At 33.5% G+C, this 12,972-nt stretch overlaps 1 protein-coding gene across 1 annotated transcript in view; it reads left to right on the forward strand.

Annotated features, from left to right (window-relative positions):
- The window catches only part of LOC123705820, a 69,655-nt gene extending 61,814 nt beyond the window's left edge, over positions 1 to 7,841 (forward strand). The window contains exons 4-7 of the mRNA XM_045654851.1: positions 903 to 1,025; positions 1,626 to 1,763; positions 3,174 to 3,285; positions 4,805 to 7,841. Coding sequence (XP_045510807.1) covers positions 903 to 1,025; positions 1,626 to 1,763; positions 3,174 to 3,285; positions 4,805 to 5,090 — 659 coding nt within the window. The 3' untranslated portion in view covers positions 5,091 to 7,841. The remainder of the gene's footprint in view (positions 1 to 902; positions 1,026 to 1,625; positions 1,764 to 3,173; positions 3,286 to 4,804) is intronic.
- The last annotated feature ends 5,131 nt before the right edge of the window (positions 7,842 to 12,972 follow it).

The following is a 12,972-nucleotide window of genomic DNA, read 5'->3' on the forward strand; positions in this document are numbered from 1 at the left end:
GAATAAAAAATTCTAAAGAATCCCCTGACGTCTGCATTTTCCCCCAAATCCCAAAGTGTTGACATCAAACGCTTTTCAAAGGGGACCTTACTTCACCTGACCGCAACGAGAGGGTTGTTATTTCTTTTAATCCACTAACAATAGCATCAAATATCTAAGCACTTTCCATATTATGTTGTTCTGTTTTTATTTTACCTCTTTAAGCTATTATATTAAATTCGCTACATAAAATAATGAACAAGCTCAAACTACATTATAAAATGCAAAAACATTTTACGGCGCTTAAAACTTCAATCAAGCTATAAACCTGTGAATTTTTCGTTAAATTGGCTCAAAGCTACGAGTATAAACTATTACATATTTATAGGGGAAATAACTTTCAATCATTTAACCAGCCGAACTGAGTTTCGAGTGGTTTTTTTAATTTGATTGACTTTTGTTTTTGGCGCGAGGCTTCAGCCTGACGACATATTGATTTTAATGTTTCGCAAATCGATTGATGGATCGCGACGCATCCATTGTATTGACTTTATGCGCCGATGGTTTTTGATTTCATCGCCGCTTTTTGTATTTCATACTGAATTTTGCTTTTAAAACTTCTGGCAGTCCATGCGTTAAGCCAGCGCGTGATTTTAATAAATACGCTGAAGTTTAAACGAAATGAAACATGCTGAGTATTTTTTACTATGGTAAAACTTTTCTTATTCATAAACTTTTTCAAAATATTAAGAATTTGGAACCGTTATATTTGTGCCAACAAGAAAAATATCTTTTAATTAATGTCTCTAATCCAATATTTAATGAATTTAGTTAATCAGTTTTAATAATCCAAAAACCTATTCGAAAGCTATACGAAGTTAAATTCAGATAAATCTAAATCTCATATCCAGTATTCCTTCCAGAGCACGGCTGCAAGGAGTTCCGGTGCAAGCAGCGCGAGTTCTGCGTGAGCGCGGACCTCACGTGCGATGGAGTGGACCATTGTGCGGACGGCTCGGATGAGGACACGGCTACGCTGTGTCCGGGTTAGTATATACTATAAAAAAGAGTCTATCTTATACACAATCTTAACAGAAGGCCTACACGGAACAGCCTCACAATACGCAGCTCTAGCGAATGATGGAATATATTAACAAGTTTAAAAATGTATTTTAGCTACCTTCTGAGTTTTTTCCATCAAGTATCGAGAGATGAAAGAATTACAATTCGTGCAGGTTGATTGAGCGGGAGAGCCATTTTCTGACATTGTAGGATTTATTAGTAAGAGTAAACGAACAATTTGATGTTAGAATATGAATTACTCAGTAAATGATATTTTTCAAATACACATGGTCCTATTAGTTCGATCACTTTATAGTGTAACTAGCTGTTGCCCGCAGCTTCGCTTGCGTGGAAAAGATAAATTTTCATGTATAAGTTTTCATCCCCTATTTTACCCCTTTAGGAGATGAATTTTCTAAAATCCTTTCTTAGGGGACGCCTAAGTTATGACATATCTACCTGCATGCCAAATTTCAGCCCGATACGTCCAGTGGTTTGGGCTGTGCGTTGATAGATCACTATATCAGTCACCTTTGAGTTTTATATATATATATAGATTTCAATCATATGGTACGACATTCCAGAGAGCGGCGGCGGCAGCGCGGGCGAGGCGTGGGTGGCGGCGGGGGCCGGCGCCGCGGCGCTGGTGCTGCTGCTCGTGGTAGCGGCGCTCTGCTGCTACTGCCGCCGGAGAGCACCCAACCGACGCACACATTTACATTGTAACTTATATTTATTTACTAGCTTACCGCCCGCGGCTTCGCCCGCTTTGTCTAAAACCTCATAAATTATATACTAAAACCTTCCCCATGAATCACTCTATTAAAAAAAACCGCATCAAAATCCGTTGCGTAGTTTTAAAAATTTAAGCATACAGAGGGACATAGGGACAGAGAAAGCGACTTTGTTTTAAGTATACTATGTAGTGATGATTACTAGCTTCTTCGGCAAACGTTGTTCTACCTTACTCTTATCATTTAGGTCTATGTAAAAAAGATGTTGGCCGATTTTCAGATCTACTCAATAGGCACACAAAATTTAATCAGAATCGGTCCAGTCGTTTCGGAGAAGTATGGTAACTAATATGGTGATAGGATAATTTTATATAATTATAAGAAGGTAATATTTTTTTCTCTGGAATGAGGTATAATTTTGAATTTTTTGCAACGTAGGTGATATTTATTCTACAGTTTTGAAGTTAAACTTTTTTATCGGGGTTGGAAAAAAATTTAGTGTAACATTTTTTCGTTACGCGTGACATTTTTCCGTTACGCGCCATCTTTTTCCTATCCCTACCACGCGTGATTCGTATTTCTGTAAAGTTGCATACCTAACTATAGTAAATTATTTTTTGAAAAAATAAGGTCATTAAGAAGTTTCACTTCTTACGTGTACACGTTACACTAGTACACGCACACAATTTTTTTGTTGATTATTATTGTAATTTTAATTAATGTAATTTTTTTTTTTATTAATGAGTAAATTGTATTGTAAATTTGACCTCCCTATCGCATTGGGTAAACTGTAATGGTAGGAATGGTTTTATATAAATAAATAAAATTATTGAAGTGAAACTTTTTTATCGGGGTTGGAAAAAAATTTAGTGTAACATTTTTTCATTACGCGCCATCTTTTTCTTATCCCTACCACGTGTGATTCGTATTCCTGTAAAGTTGCATACCTACCTATAGTAAATTATTTTTTGAAAAATAAGATCATAAAGAAGTTTCACTTCTTACGTGTGTACACTAGTACACGCACACAATTTTTTTTGTTGATTATTATAGTAATCTTATTTAATGGAATATTTTTTTTTGTATTAATGAGTAAATTGTATTGTAAATTTGACCTCCCTATCGCATTGGGTAAACTGTAAAGGTAGGAATGGTTTTATATAATATGTATAAATAAATGAAATAAATAAAAAAAGACGTGTGGCACTCGGGGACTGCTACGGTAAAGCTATTGCATAGCATGCCTTCAAGCCACACCTCCGTGCCCGTCGAAGTGGGGAGCGTGAGGTTTTTTCGTTACGGAATTTCTGAATTCGGTCCCCGCGCTCAAGGCCCGCGATAGAAGCTATGCAATAGCTTAAAAATTATTATAACTAAAAACTTAATTTCTTATTGCAGTAGATCAAATGGCAAGCAGCAACGGTGCCGGCGGGAAGGGCGCGGCGCCCTGCTCGCCGGGCAGCGCCACGCGGCTGCCGGGAAACTGGGCGCACCCTGCGGGCCCGCGCGGGTAGGTGCACATTACTTACATCCGGTGCACACACACACACACACACACACACACAGCAGTGGTGTACAGACTTACATACTGACTGACTTACACAATCACATAACACATTTTCATAGTTACGTATGGAAATTCTTAATTACTGTACTAGATTTCCTCCCGCGGCTTCGCCCGCGTTTGCAAAGAAAAACCCGCATAGTTCCCGTTTCCGTGGGATTTCCGGGATAAAAACTATCCTATGTGTTAATCCAAGTTACCCTCTATATGTGTGCTAAATTTCATTGTAATCGGTTCAGTAGTTTTTACGTGAAAGAGTAACAAACATCCATACATCCATACAAACTTTCACCTTTATAATATAATATATTAGATTATATTAATATGAAATTCTGTTTGTTTCTTTGTCTTTCTTTCACGTCGTGATGCGCACGAAAGTATTTTTTTTTTGTGTCTGAAGGCTAGAAAATAATATATGATTCTTACCACGTTGAAATATTTCATTTACTTAGAAATTTCTTTTCCCACACGGACGAACAGGCGGGTAACAGCTATTTGAATAACGCTTAGAAAATTAAAGACAACGATAATAATGATCTTTTTTGTGTGCACATATTATAATACTAGCTGTTTCCCGCGGTTTCACACGCATTGCTCCGCTCCTGTTAGTCTTAGCGTGATGATATACAGCCTATAGCCTTCCGCAATAAATGGGCTATCTAACACCGAAATAATTTTTGAAATCGGACAAGTAGTTCCTGAGATTAGATCGTTCACAAACAAACAATCTCTTTAGCTTTAAAATCCATACCAATATTATAAATGCGAAAGTAACTCTGTCTGTCTGTCAGAAAAATAGTAACTCAATCAAGCCTAAACTATTGAACCAATTTTCATGAAATTTGGTATGGAGATATTTTGATACCCGAGAAAGGACATAAGCTACTTTTTATCCCGGGAAAATAACGCAATCCCGGAAATCTCACGGGAACGGGAAATATGCGGGTTTTTCTTTGACTGCGCGGGCGAAGCCGCGGGCCGAAACCTTTTTTTTTCACGGAAATCTTCCAAAGATACCCACGGCCCCCGGGGAAGGAGCCGAGGGTTATGTCGGATTCTTACCGACTAAAACCCCACTGTGTTCCGTCGAGCCGCTTTAATGATGGGGCCGCGGGTATTGATTAGAATTCTTCCGCGACGAAACCTAGTACTAGTCATTAAGATAATATTACTTCGTATGGAGGAGACACCACGAACAAAATCTGTGCGCCATTTTTTTGCTCTAACTAAGTTTTAAAAATTATTATCTAGTTAGGTACTTACCGATGAAAGTAATTCCTTTGCACTTTTCCGTATTATTTGTATTATTTGTGCAATATCGTAACACACACGAAGGCATATTTGATGCGTTTCACTTTAAAACAAATAAAAAATGAGCGTGCAGTTACGCCATATGGCGTATGTTGAGCGGAGCATAAGTGATGTAGGCGGTGTCGTCTCCATATGTATATCTCAATGGCATTAGTATAGATAATGTGATGAGTAAGGAGCAGGGCTGGGGTGCAGGTACAGGGCGGCGCGCCCGGGCCGCCTGCGGGCGCGGGCGCTGCGCTGAGCGGCGCGGGCGCCCCGCACAAGGACGAGTGGTTCGTCTGAGGCGGCCCGGTCGGGCCCGCGGGGAGGGGGCGCCGTACCGGCCCCCGACCGCTCCCAGCCTCCCGGCTCACACCGGCCGAACGAGTTTGTCAGCTACGTCTTTTGTCTGCACTCTACACTATACAGGATGTTCCGTTTTGTATCTATGTTTGTGAATGAATATTTTTGTGACATACATAGGATGTTCCTTTTTTTAATTGTGTTTATGTTTGAGGTAAAGTGTTAAATAATTTCATGTTTGGCAATAAAGAAATGAATTATTTATTATATGACATACACTATACAGGATGTTCCGTTTTTTACTTGTGTTTATGTTTGAGGTAAAGTGTTAAATAATTTCATGTATGGCAATAAAGAATGATGTCTAAATTGTGTTGTTTAAAAATGTGTGTACTTTTTGTGTTAGTTTATTTGTCAATTAATTTATTATGGTTTAAATTAACAGCTTTAATTTTAAATCGATTGTTTTATGATTCGTTCATTTGTGTCCTTTAATTCAATCAATTTGTATAATCGGATATTGTTAGTTTTATTTTCTTTCACTTACACTTGTAGGTTATTATAACACTGGAAATTATTTGAAATTATAATCGTAAAAGCCCCAAATTATTTTGTATTTGTTTACATTCAATTCAGCGCCATCTACTTCCATTAAAAAGTGATTATAACTTTACCATGTAATTTTGACGAACTTTGATAATTTTTTTATTATCATTAATCTTTGTTATTACAAAGTTATCATACTATCATAGACTGGATTTCATTTATGTTTTGAACTTTCATTATTGAAAATTGCATTTACCGATAAAAAGACTTAGTAATAAATATGACAATACTCTAACCGGCCGATGAGCAAGGCAGTTCCACACACGCTACACGCACACACACATACACATATCTGAAATACAAATTTTATCTTTACGGTTTAAATTTTAAACATTTAAAAATTCTAGCGCCGCAATTAAAATCGTTGTAAATTGATTTCAACGCCATCTATATTTAATTACAAGTAAATACACGACGAATTCGTTGTGTAAGAAAGAAGTGATCATGAATAAAATGACCACGATTTTAATCGCTGTGCTAGAAAGAGTGATACTCCGAACTAAATATCATATACAGGACCAGATATAGCAATAATAACCGATTCAATTTATATTTAATGCAATCTTATCTTTTTATATATTTAATCTGGATAAGTTATGCGAGATTTTTATAATCAAAAGATTGTAGTTTCATATTTGAAATGGGAATGTTTTACACATTTTTAAATTAAAGACTTTAAAATTAAAACAACCGTTCAAAAGAGCGTGAGTAGACATATCTTAAAATTTTTCAAAGTCTTTAATTTCAAAATGTGAAACAGTTTTAGTGGCGTAACTATAATGACTACCCATAGGTAATTCATCGGCTAGGAACCATAACCACAAAGTTCACTCACAGGACTTGGTTCACTAGTAAATATTATTTACTTACTGTCTTGGCATTTGGCCCTTTCAGTAGAGAATCGTATTGCCTGGATCGTCTTATTGTTACGTCACTAAGTTTTTAGTCATATTCCTCTAGGATCTATGTATTCTTGTGTGCACGCAGCGTGTCAGGTGGGTATCACTGCTGATGTTTTTACATCAATTGTATATGAGATTTATATGATAGTGTCGTATGACGTATGCTCTTATATTTTCTACTTTATCATATCTGTTGGTATGTGGAATGTTATGATGTTTCTGCGAGTATTCATGTGGATTATGGTGACTTACAAGATTTTCTAATGTATTTGGTAAGAATATTCAAGTGACTCTAATAATATTTATAACTTATTGAGTAACGTATTGAGCCTAAATAAGACAGCTATTAAAGTCAGTAACATCTCAAAATCTATATTAAACTGTAGTATACTTTAAGATGTTAGTTCTGTTAAAAGGATAACTATATAAGAAATACCATAACAGTCCTTCATGATCCAACCTAAAATAAATCTTGTGGCGTCGTGTACAGAGTGTTATTTCGAATGTGAATATACGTGGATACCAAATGATTTGTGTGATGCGCCACCTACCTGCTTGAGACATATCTATGGCGATAATAATTGATAAAAAATGGTGGATCGCGGTCAAGTTAAACTATTAAACTGTATGGTAAAGTGCACAAGAAGTAAGCTGACAACATTTTTTCAATTGACGTTCTTCGTCGGATCGATATTCTTAGATAGATTGATTATAGCAACGGAAGGATTTGGTAAAGGAATGAAGCATTTTTAAATTAATAGAAGAACGTTTGAAAACCTAACTTTTAGCATAATGTGTTACAAATATGTACAAGTTTTTTTGTTTGACCTATATGATTACCTATGTAACTAGGTGTTTCAATTAACTTCAAGAATAATATAACAATATTGTCATTTACTTTTCGTAACTGTTATTTCAAATAAATGAAGAACGATCAAGTAGAAATGACATTGATGGTTTCAGAACGATTTTTATGAAGTGTTACGAATGGTTAAAATCATGTAGACTTAGCAAGACCGCGATCCCGCCAACTTCAAACAATAAAATATTTATAAGATCGGAAAGTTTTATACGTTTCCTAATATTTTGCATTACAATATAAACATAATCATGACTCATAATCATAGAATAGAAGAATTGTATGTATAAATTTAATTTTAATATAGATAAGTGTGTCCTAAAGTTTATGAGATGTTGACGCGTATGTTCGTACCTTTAAATTGTACTTGTATATTATCGCGCTGATAATAATCTGATAAATCTATCCGATTGTATGTAATAATAATTTTAGTGGACTTTTTTTAGACTCGTTTAGTGGGCGCGCCGCGTCATCGTATTTTGGTGTTAATGCAGTGTAAATTTATTATGACATTAAACATTTTTGGCTTATTGTTCGTATTTTGTTGTATTATTGTAAAAACCTTTTATCCCTATCCTCTGATGAACATTATAATTGCTGGATATATAGGTAAACCAGAATCTGATGGCAATTGGGGAAATCAAAATTTTGAGTGTGCAACCCTAGGGAAAATGGACTGACCGATCTTGATACTGCTTATTTTTTATTTTGTCCTCAACATCATTAGTCACATTACATAAGTGAACAATACTGTACCAAATAATGAGATATCCACTTAATATTTTGTAGGTACTACTTACATGTATAATATACATATTACTTTTATCTATGTAATACATATTATTATTTACACATACCTATATTTGTATATTCATTATCATTAAGCCATGTAAAAACATGGATGTAATGATAATGCAGATCAAAACTAGATAATGCTAATATTTTTTTTATAAAATAAAATAACAATAAAATAAAATAAAACTATGTTTATTTTCGTAAGTATTAACAGATACACAAACAATTATAAAATTGACTTGGACAGCTTGGACTTGACGCATAGCCGAATTGGAAACTCCTGTAATAAGTTTTCATAAAATTATATTGTAATCAAAAAACAATATTATAGTTACCTACTATATATTTTTAATTTTAAGTATCAAAACGGGTAAGTCCAATTTACCAATAAAATATTCAAAATTGAAAATTGTGATGTGTTTGACCCTTCTTCATCGAATGTTTTTCTATAAACATTATAAACAACACCTCTTGCTTGTGATCGCAGCGGCTTTTTCGACATCTTCGAAGATTTTTTAGACAAAATCCTAAAAATTATTCAAGAATTGCAAAGAAGACAAATAATTTGACAATCATTTTGATAGTTGTCAAATAAAATTGCCATATGAAAATCTTTTATTTCTTAAATATAAATATGCCATCAGATTCTGGTAGACCTATATTATCTAATAAAACACTTTTCATGATTTGCAATCACTCATAAATCATAAACTAATTGACATATTTTTGATTAGCGCCATCTAACAATTTGATCTATAACTACTATAACTATTTGATTCACGCCTATAATATTACAATATGAGTGATAAATCAATATTTATAAAAAAACAGGTCAAAAGAATGGAATATTATTCATCTGACATTCTTGAAATTATCCATTCTTAAGAAATATGCTTACAAAAGTAGATAGTTGTTAAGTACGACCACTTGACTTTTGCCACAGCGCCATCTATGTGATAGTACTGAAACTGCGAAGAGGAGTCAATGTAGAGGACGAAGAAAGCTTCGTCAGTCGCTACACAGAGCTTTCAGATATATTTTCTAAATATTAATTTCATGATTTAAACATACAATTAAAACATAAATTTGCCAAAAATTATATCAATTTTTCCATACTGTATTTGAATTTACACTTTCTTAATATTTTTATGGAAGGGTTAATATGCGAGAGCTTTTTCGAAGCTTTTACTTCGTAAATAGTAGCCACAGCTTTAGTAAGCCCGTATTCGTCGAGGAGGTCGGTTTGTCGCGCGTTGTTAAAACCGACGTGCGTTTTATTTACGAAAACTTGTGTTAAACTTATTCCAATGAATTAAACCATAGTTTAATTTATCTTTTTTATAGGTAATGTGATTTTACAGTGTATGTGTGGACTGGACGATGTGAAATACGTGTTTTTAATATAATTTGAAATAGTTAAGTGATGTAGGATGTGGCGGTTCCTCGTTTTACTGTTGATAGCTAGCTGCGCTGATGGGAGAGGCAAGAAGCACAGGAACCATAAACCTGGTTTGTGTTTTAATCCTAGTTTAATTTAGTCAATACTTTATTGTGCGTTTGATAGCGTGAACTTGAAAAATACTGATTCGAATTATTATTGAACATTACAGTTACATACAATATCAATAAACTTATTTATACGTAAGTAAACAATAAATATTAAAATAAATCTTACGAAAAATATTGTTATTATTGCACTGAACTGCAATTAAAAATTTTGAAATACTTTTCATGAGAGTAGATACAAAAAGCTCTATATCTTGAGACTTGAAGAAAAAGAGACGAATTAGGAATAATTCGTCTCTTTTTCTTTTTACGAATAATTTCATTTATTCATTACAACAATAATTACTATAATATTAAACATAAAATAAGAGCTCTATAGAGAAAAATAAAGAGAAACATTTAGTAATAATTGGCTGGTTAATTTAAAAGCTCAATAGGTTGTTACATGAACACAATGATTATAGTAACGAAGAACCTAGTTATTATGCGAAATTGGATGGACATTGTATTACATACGTATTATTTAGTAATAACTTTTAACAACAAACATTTGAAACAAAGAAATTAAGACTCATATTATACTTTATAAGAATCATTGTCTAAAAAAAATATTGCCGTGAACGTAAGTATAATGGTATGCGAGCTTTAATTATTAGTATTCAAATCGAGCCACTTATTCGGGACTCCCGCAGGTATATTTGATAAAAACAATGTACTCAGAAACAATTAAGTTACAGATGAAATAGTTACCTAAGTGAGTATACTTTTCAATGCCTTTCATCGCAAAGATTTTCTATTTAAAATTCTGAACATCAAAATGGAATATCTAACGTACTATTAATACCCATTTCACAAACACTTCCCTACAAGTAAAAATCCTGTTTATAAAAGCGTGTAAGGTTTGAAAATAAAAGCGTTTTAAGCACGATCAGGGAGATGTGATAATGGAGTGCCAGGAGCCGATAATTGACGAGAACGGGAAGTTTATTTCGAGGTTCCACATCAGATGTAGACGATCTGATAGTAATGTTGGGAGTTTGTTAAATAGTTCTATAGATATTAATGGATGTGGTGCAGAGGTGTTAAAATAAAGATTGACTTTAGATATTGTAAAGTGTTAGAACGTTATACGATTCAGGATGTTCCTAAATACAAGATATAGGACACGCGATTATTTTATATTGGAGTGTGGATAGTTAATCCATCCACACAATAATAATTATTGTTCATAATTTAATTCATAATTTATAAAATTCATAAATAATTATGAAGTCGGACTTCGAACATAGAGCATCTGAATTCATTTCAATCGGACACTGTAAATAAATAAGAGTTAAATTTAAAAATATACCTACCTATTGAATTCTGCAATTTTCATATATTACAAAATTGAGAATTTCAATTTCATGGATCCTGTTTCCGAATCGATTTTATGGATATATACTTTGAAGAACGTTGTTACGATCGATTTTTTACCTCTATTCATTTCTATCCTTGATGGATTGTTATATTGTAAGTTCATATTTTGTATTTTAAATACATTTATTTATAAGAAGAGTATTTAAACCTTTACATACCGTCCATACATATCTATCGTAATATCTAATATATATTATTATAATGGCGAAAGTTTGTATGGATGTTTGTTACTCTTTCACGTAAAAACTACTGAACCGATTACAATGAAATTTAGCACACATATAGAGGGTAACTTGGATTAACACATAGGATAGTTTTTATCCCGGAAATCCCACGGGAACGGGAACTATGCGGGTTTTATTTTACAAACGCGGGCGAAGCCGCGGGCGGTAATCTAGTACAGTATATGAAGTGGACAGTTATAGGTACCACACGTTCGCACCGATATACAACTTTTTGTCGCACTTCCCCGCAACTAACTGCATCGTTAGTTTGTTCTAGTAATTCGAGTTTGCTGATCTATTTTGAATCTTAATTATATTGGCGTCTGGTAAAATGTGATTTGTGATTAAGTTGTGACTTTATGTTGTTGCTCTATTATGTGTAGTTTGAATTATTATCCTTTCATATTACATGACATAAAAAATTTAATTATATGCTATAGTTAGCTTACATGGAAGGAATCCAATAACAAAATGAATCTGTAACAATTTTCATTCATTTGTCTCACGGCAAAGCTTCGGAGTCACTGGCCCAATTATGACGAGAGTTTTACTGATTTTGCCTTTTATTATAACTTGTATTGTAACATAATATGTTTTGTTTATACTATTTAAATAATACGACAAATCTATTTGAATTCGTATTTTTCAGTTTTGTAGAGCAGTACTTTTAATATTAATTTCTATTATTAAAATTTACTTTTACTGATATTAATGTCACTGCAGGATACAAGTTCATGGCCATGTGATATTATCTTACTGAGAAGTGAGAAATTTTATCAAATGCAAATAAACAAGACAAAATGTTGCATTCAATTAACATACTTTATGCATTTGATTTCTTTGATAAGTTCCAAATTGATCAGGGCAGAGATAAACATACCAAAAATACAGATAAAACAGTATCTAATTAAATTTTGACAAAATGTACACGAAACTGAAGTTTTAAATAATGATAAAATATTTTCCATTGTGCCGATGCATAATATACTACTAATATTATAAATGTGAAAGTTTGTGAGGATGTGTGTGTGTGTGTTTGTTACTCTTTCACGCAAATTCTACTGAACCGATTACAATAAAATTTAGCACACATGTAGAGGGTAACTTGGATTAACACAATATATGTTTTTATCCCAGAAATCCAACGGGAACGGGAACTATGCAGGTTTTCCTTTGAAAGCGCGGGCGAAGCCGCGGGCGGAAAACTAGTTATCTAATAAATTTCAATAAAATGGATTCAAAATTGAATCTTACTCATGCATTCATCAACAAAATATTTTTGTGCAATGATAAACCTCTATTCATAGTTTCGTTCAATTCAGATTCGTTCAGCAACTCTTCCGTAAAATACCTACAGACATACAAAGCAATACGTTAATATATAAGTCCATTCCTGTAATATTTAATAGTAGTATTAAGAAAATACACTATTATTAGTATAATTACATTCGATATTCCAGCTTTTAAAATCAATCGTAAAACAATATTACCACAAAAGTAACGGTATTCTAACAGGTAACAGGTAGATGTTTCGGGGAAGGACATTGTTACCCAATAACCACCCTTGGGTAATTGCTTATAGCTTCAGAGCTGGGAAGTGTAAAGCTTAACTCATTAATGAAGTGTGAAGTGGTCAGACTCTTGGAGTATGTTTGGTTGGGTTTGTATTTAAATGTTTGATGTAGAAATATTTTTCATGTAATTTTGTTGCTGTAAAATGTCATAA

The sequence above is a fragment of the Colias croceus genome, chromosome 3, assembly GCF_905220415.1.
Source record: "Colias croceus chromosome 3, ilColCroc2.1".
NCBI classification, from domain to species: domain Eukaryota; kingdom Metazoa; phylum Arthropoda; class Insecta; order Lepidoptera; family Pieridae; genus Colias; species Colias croceus.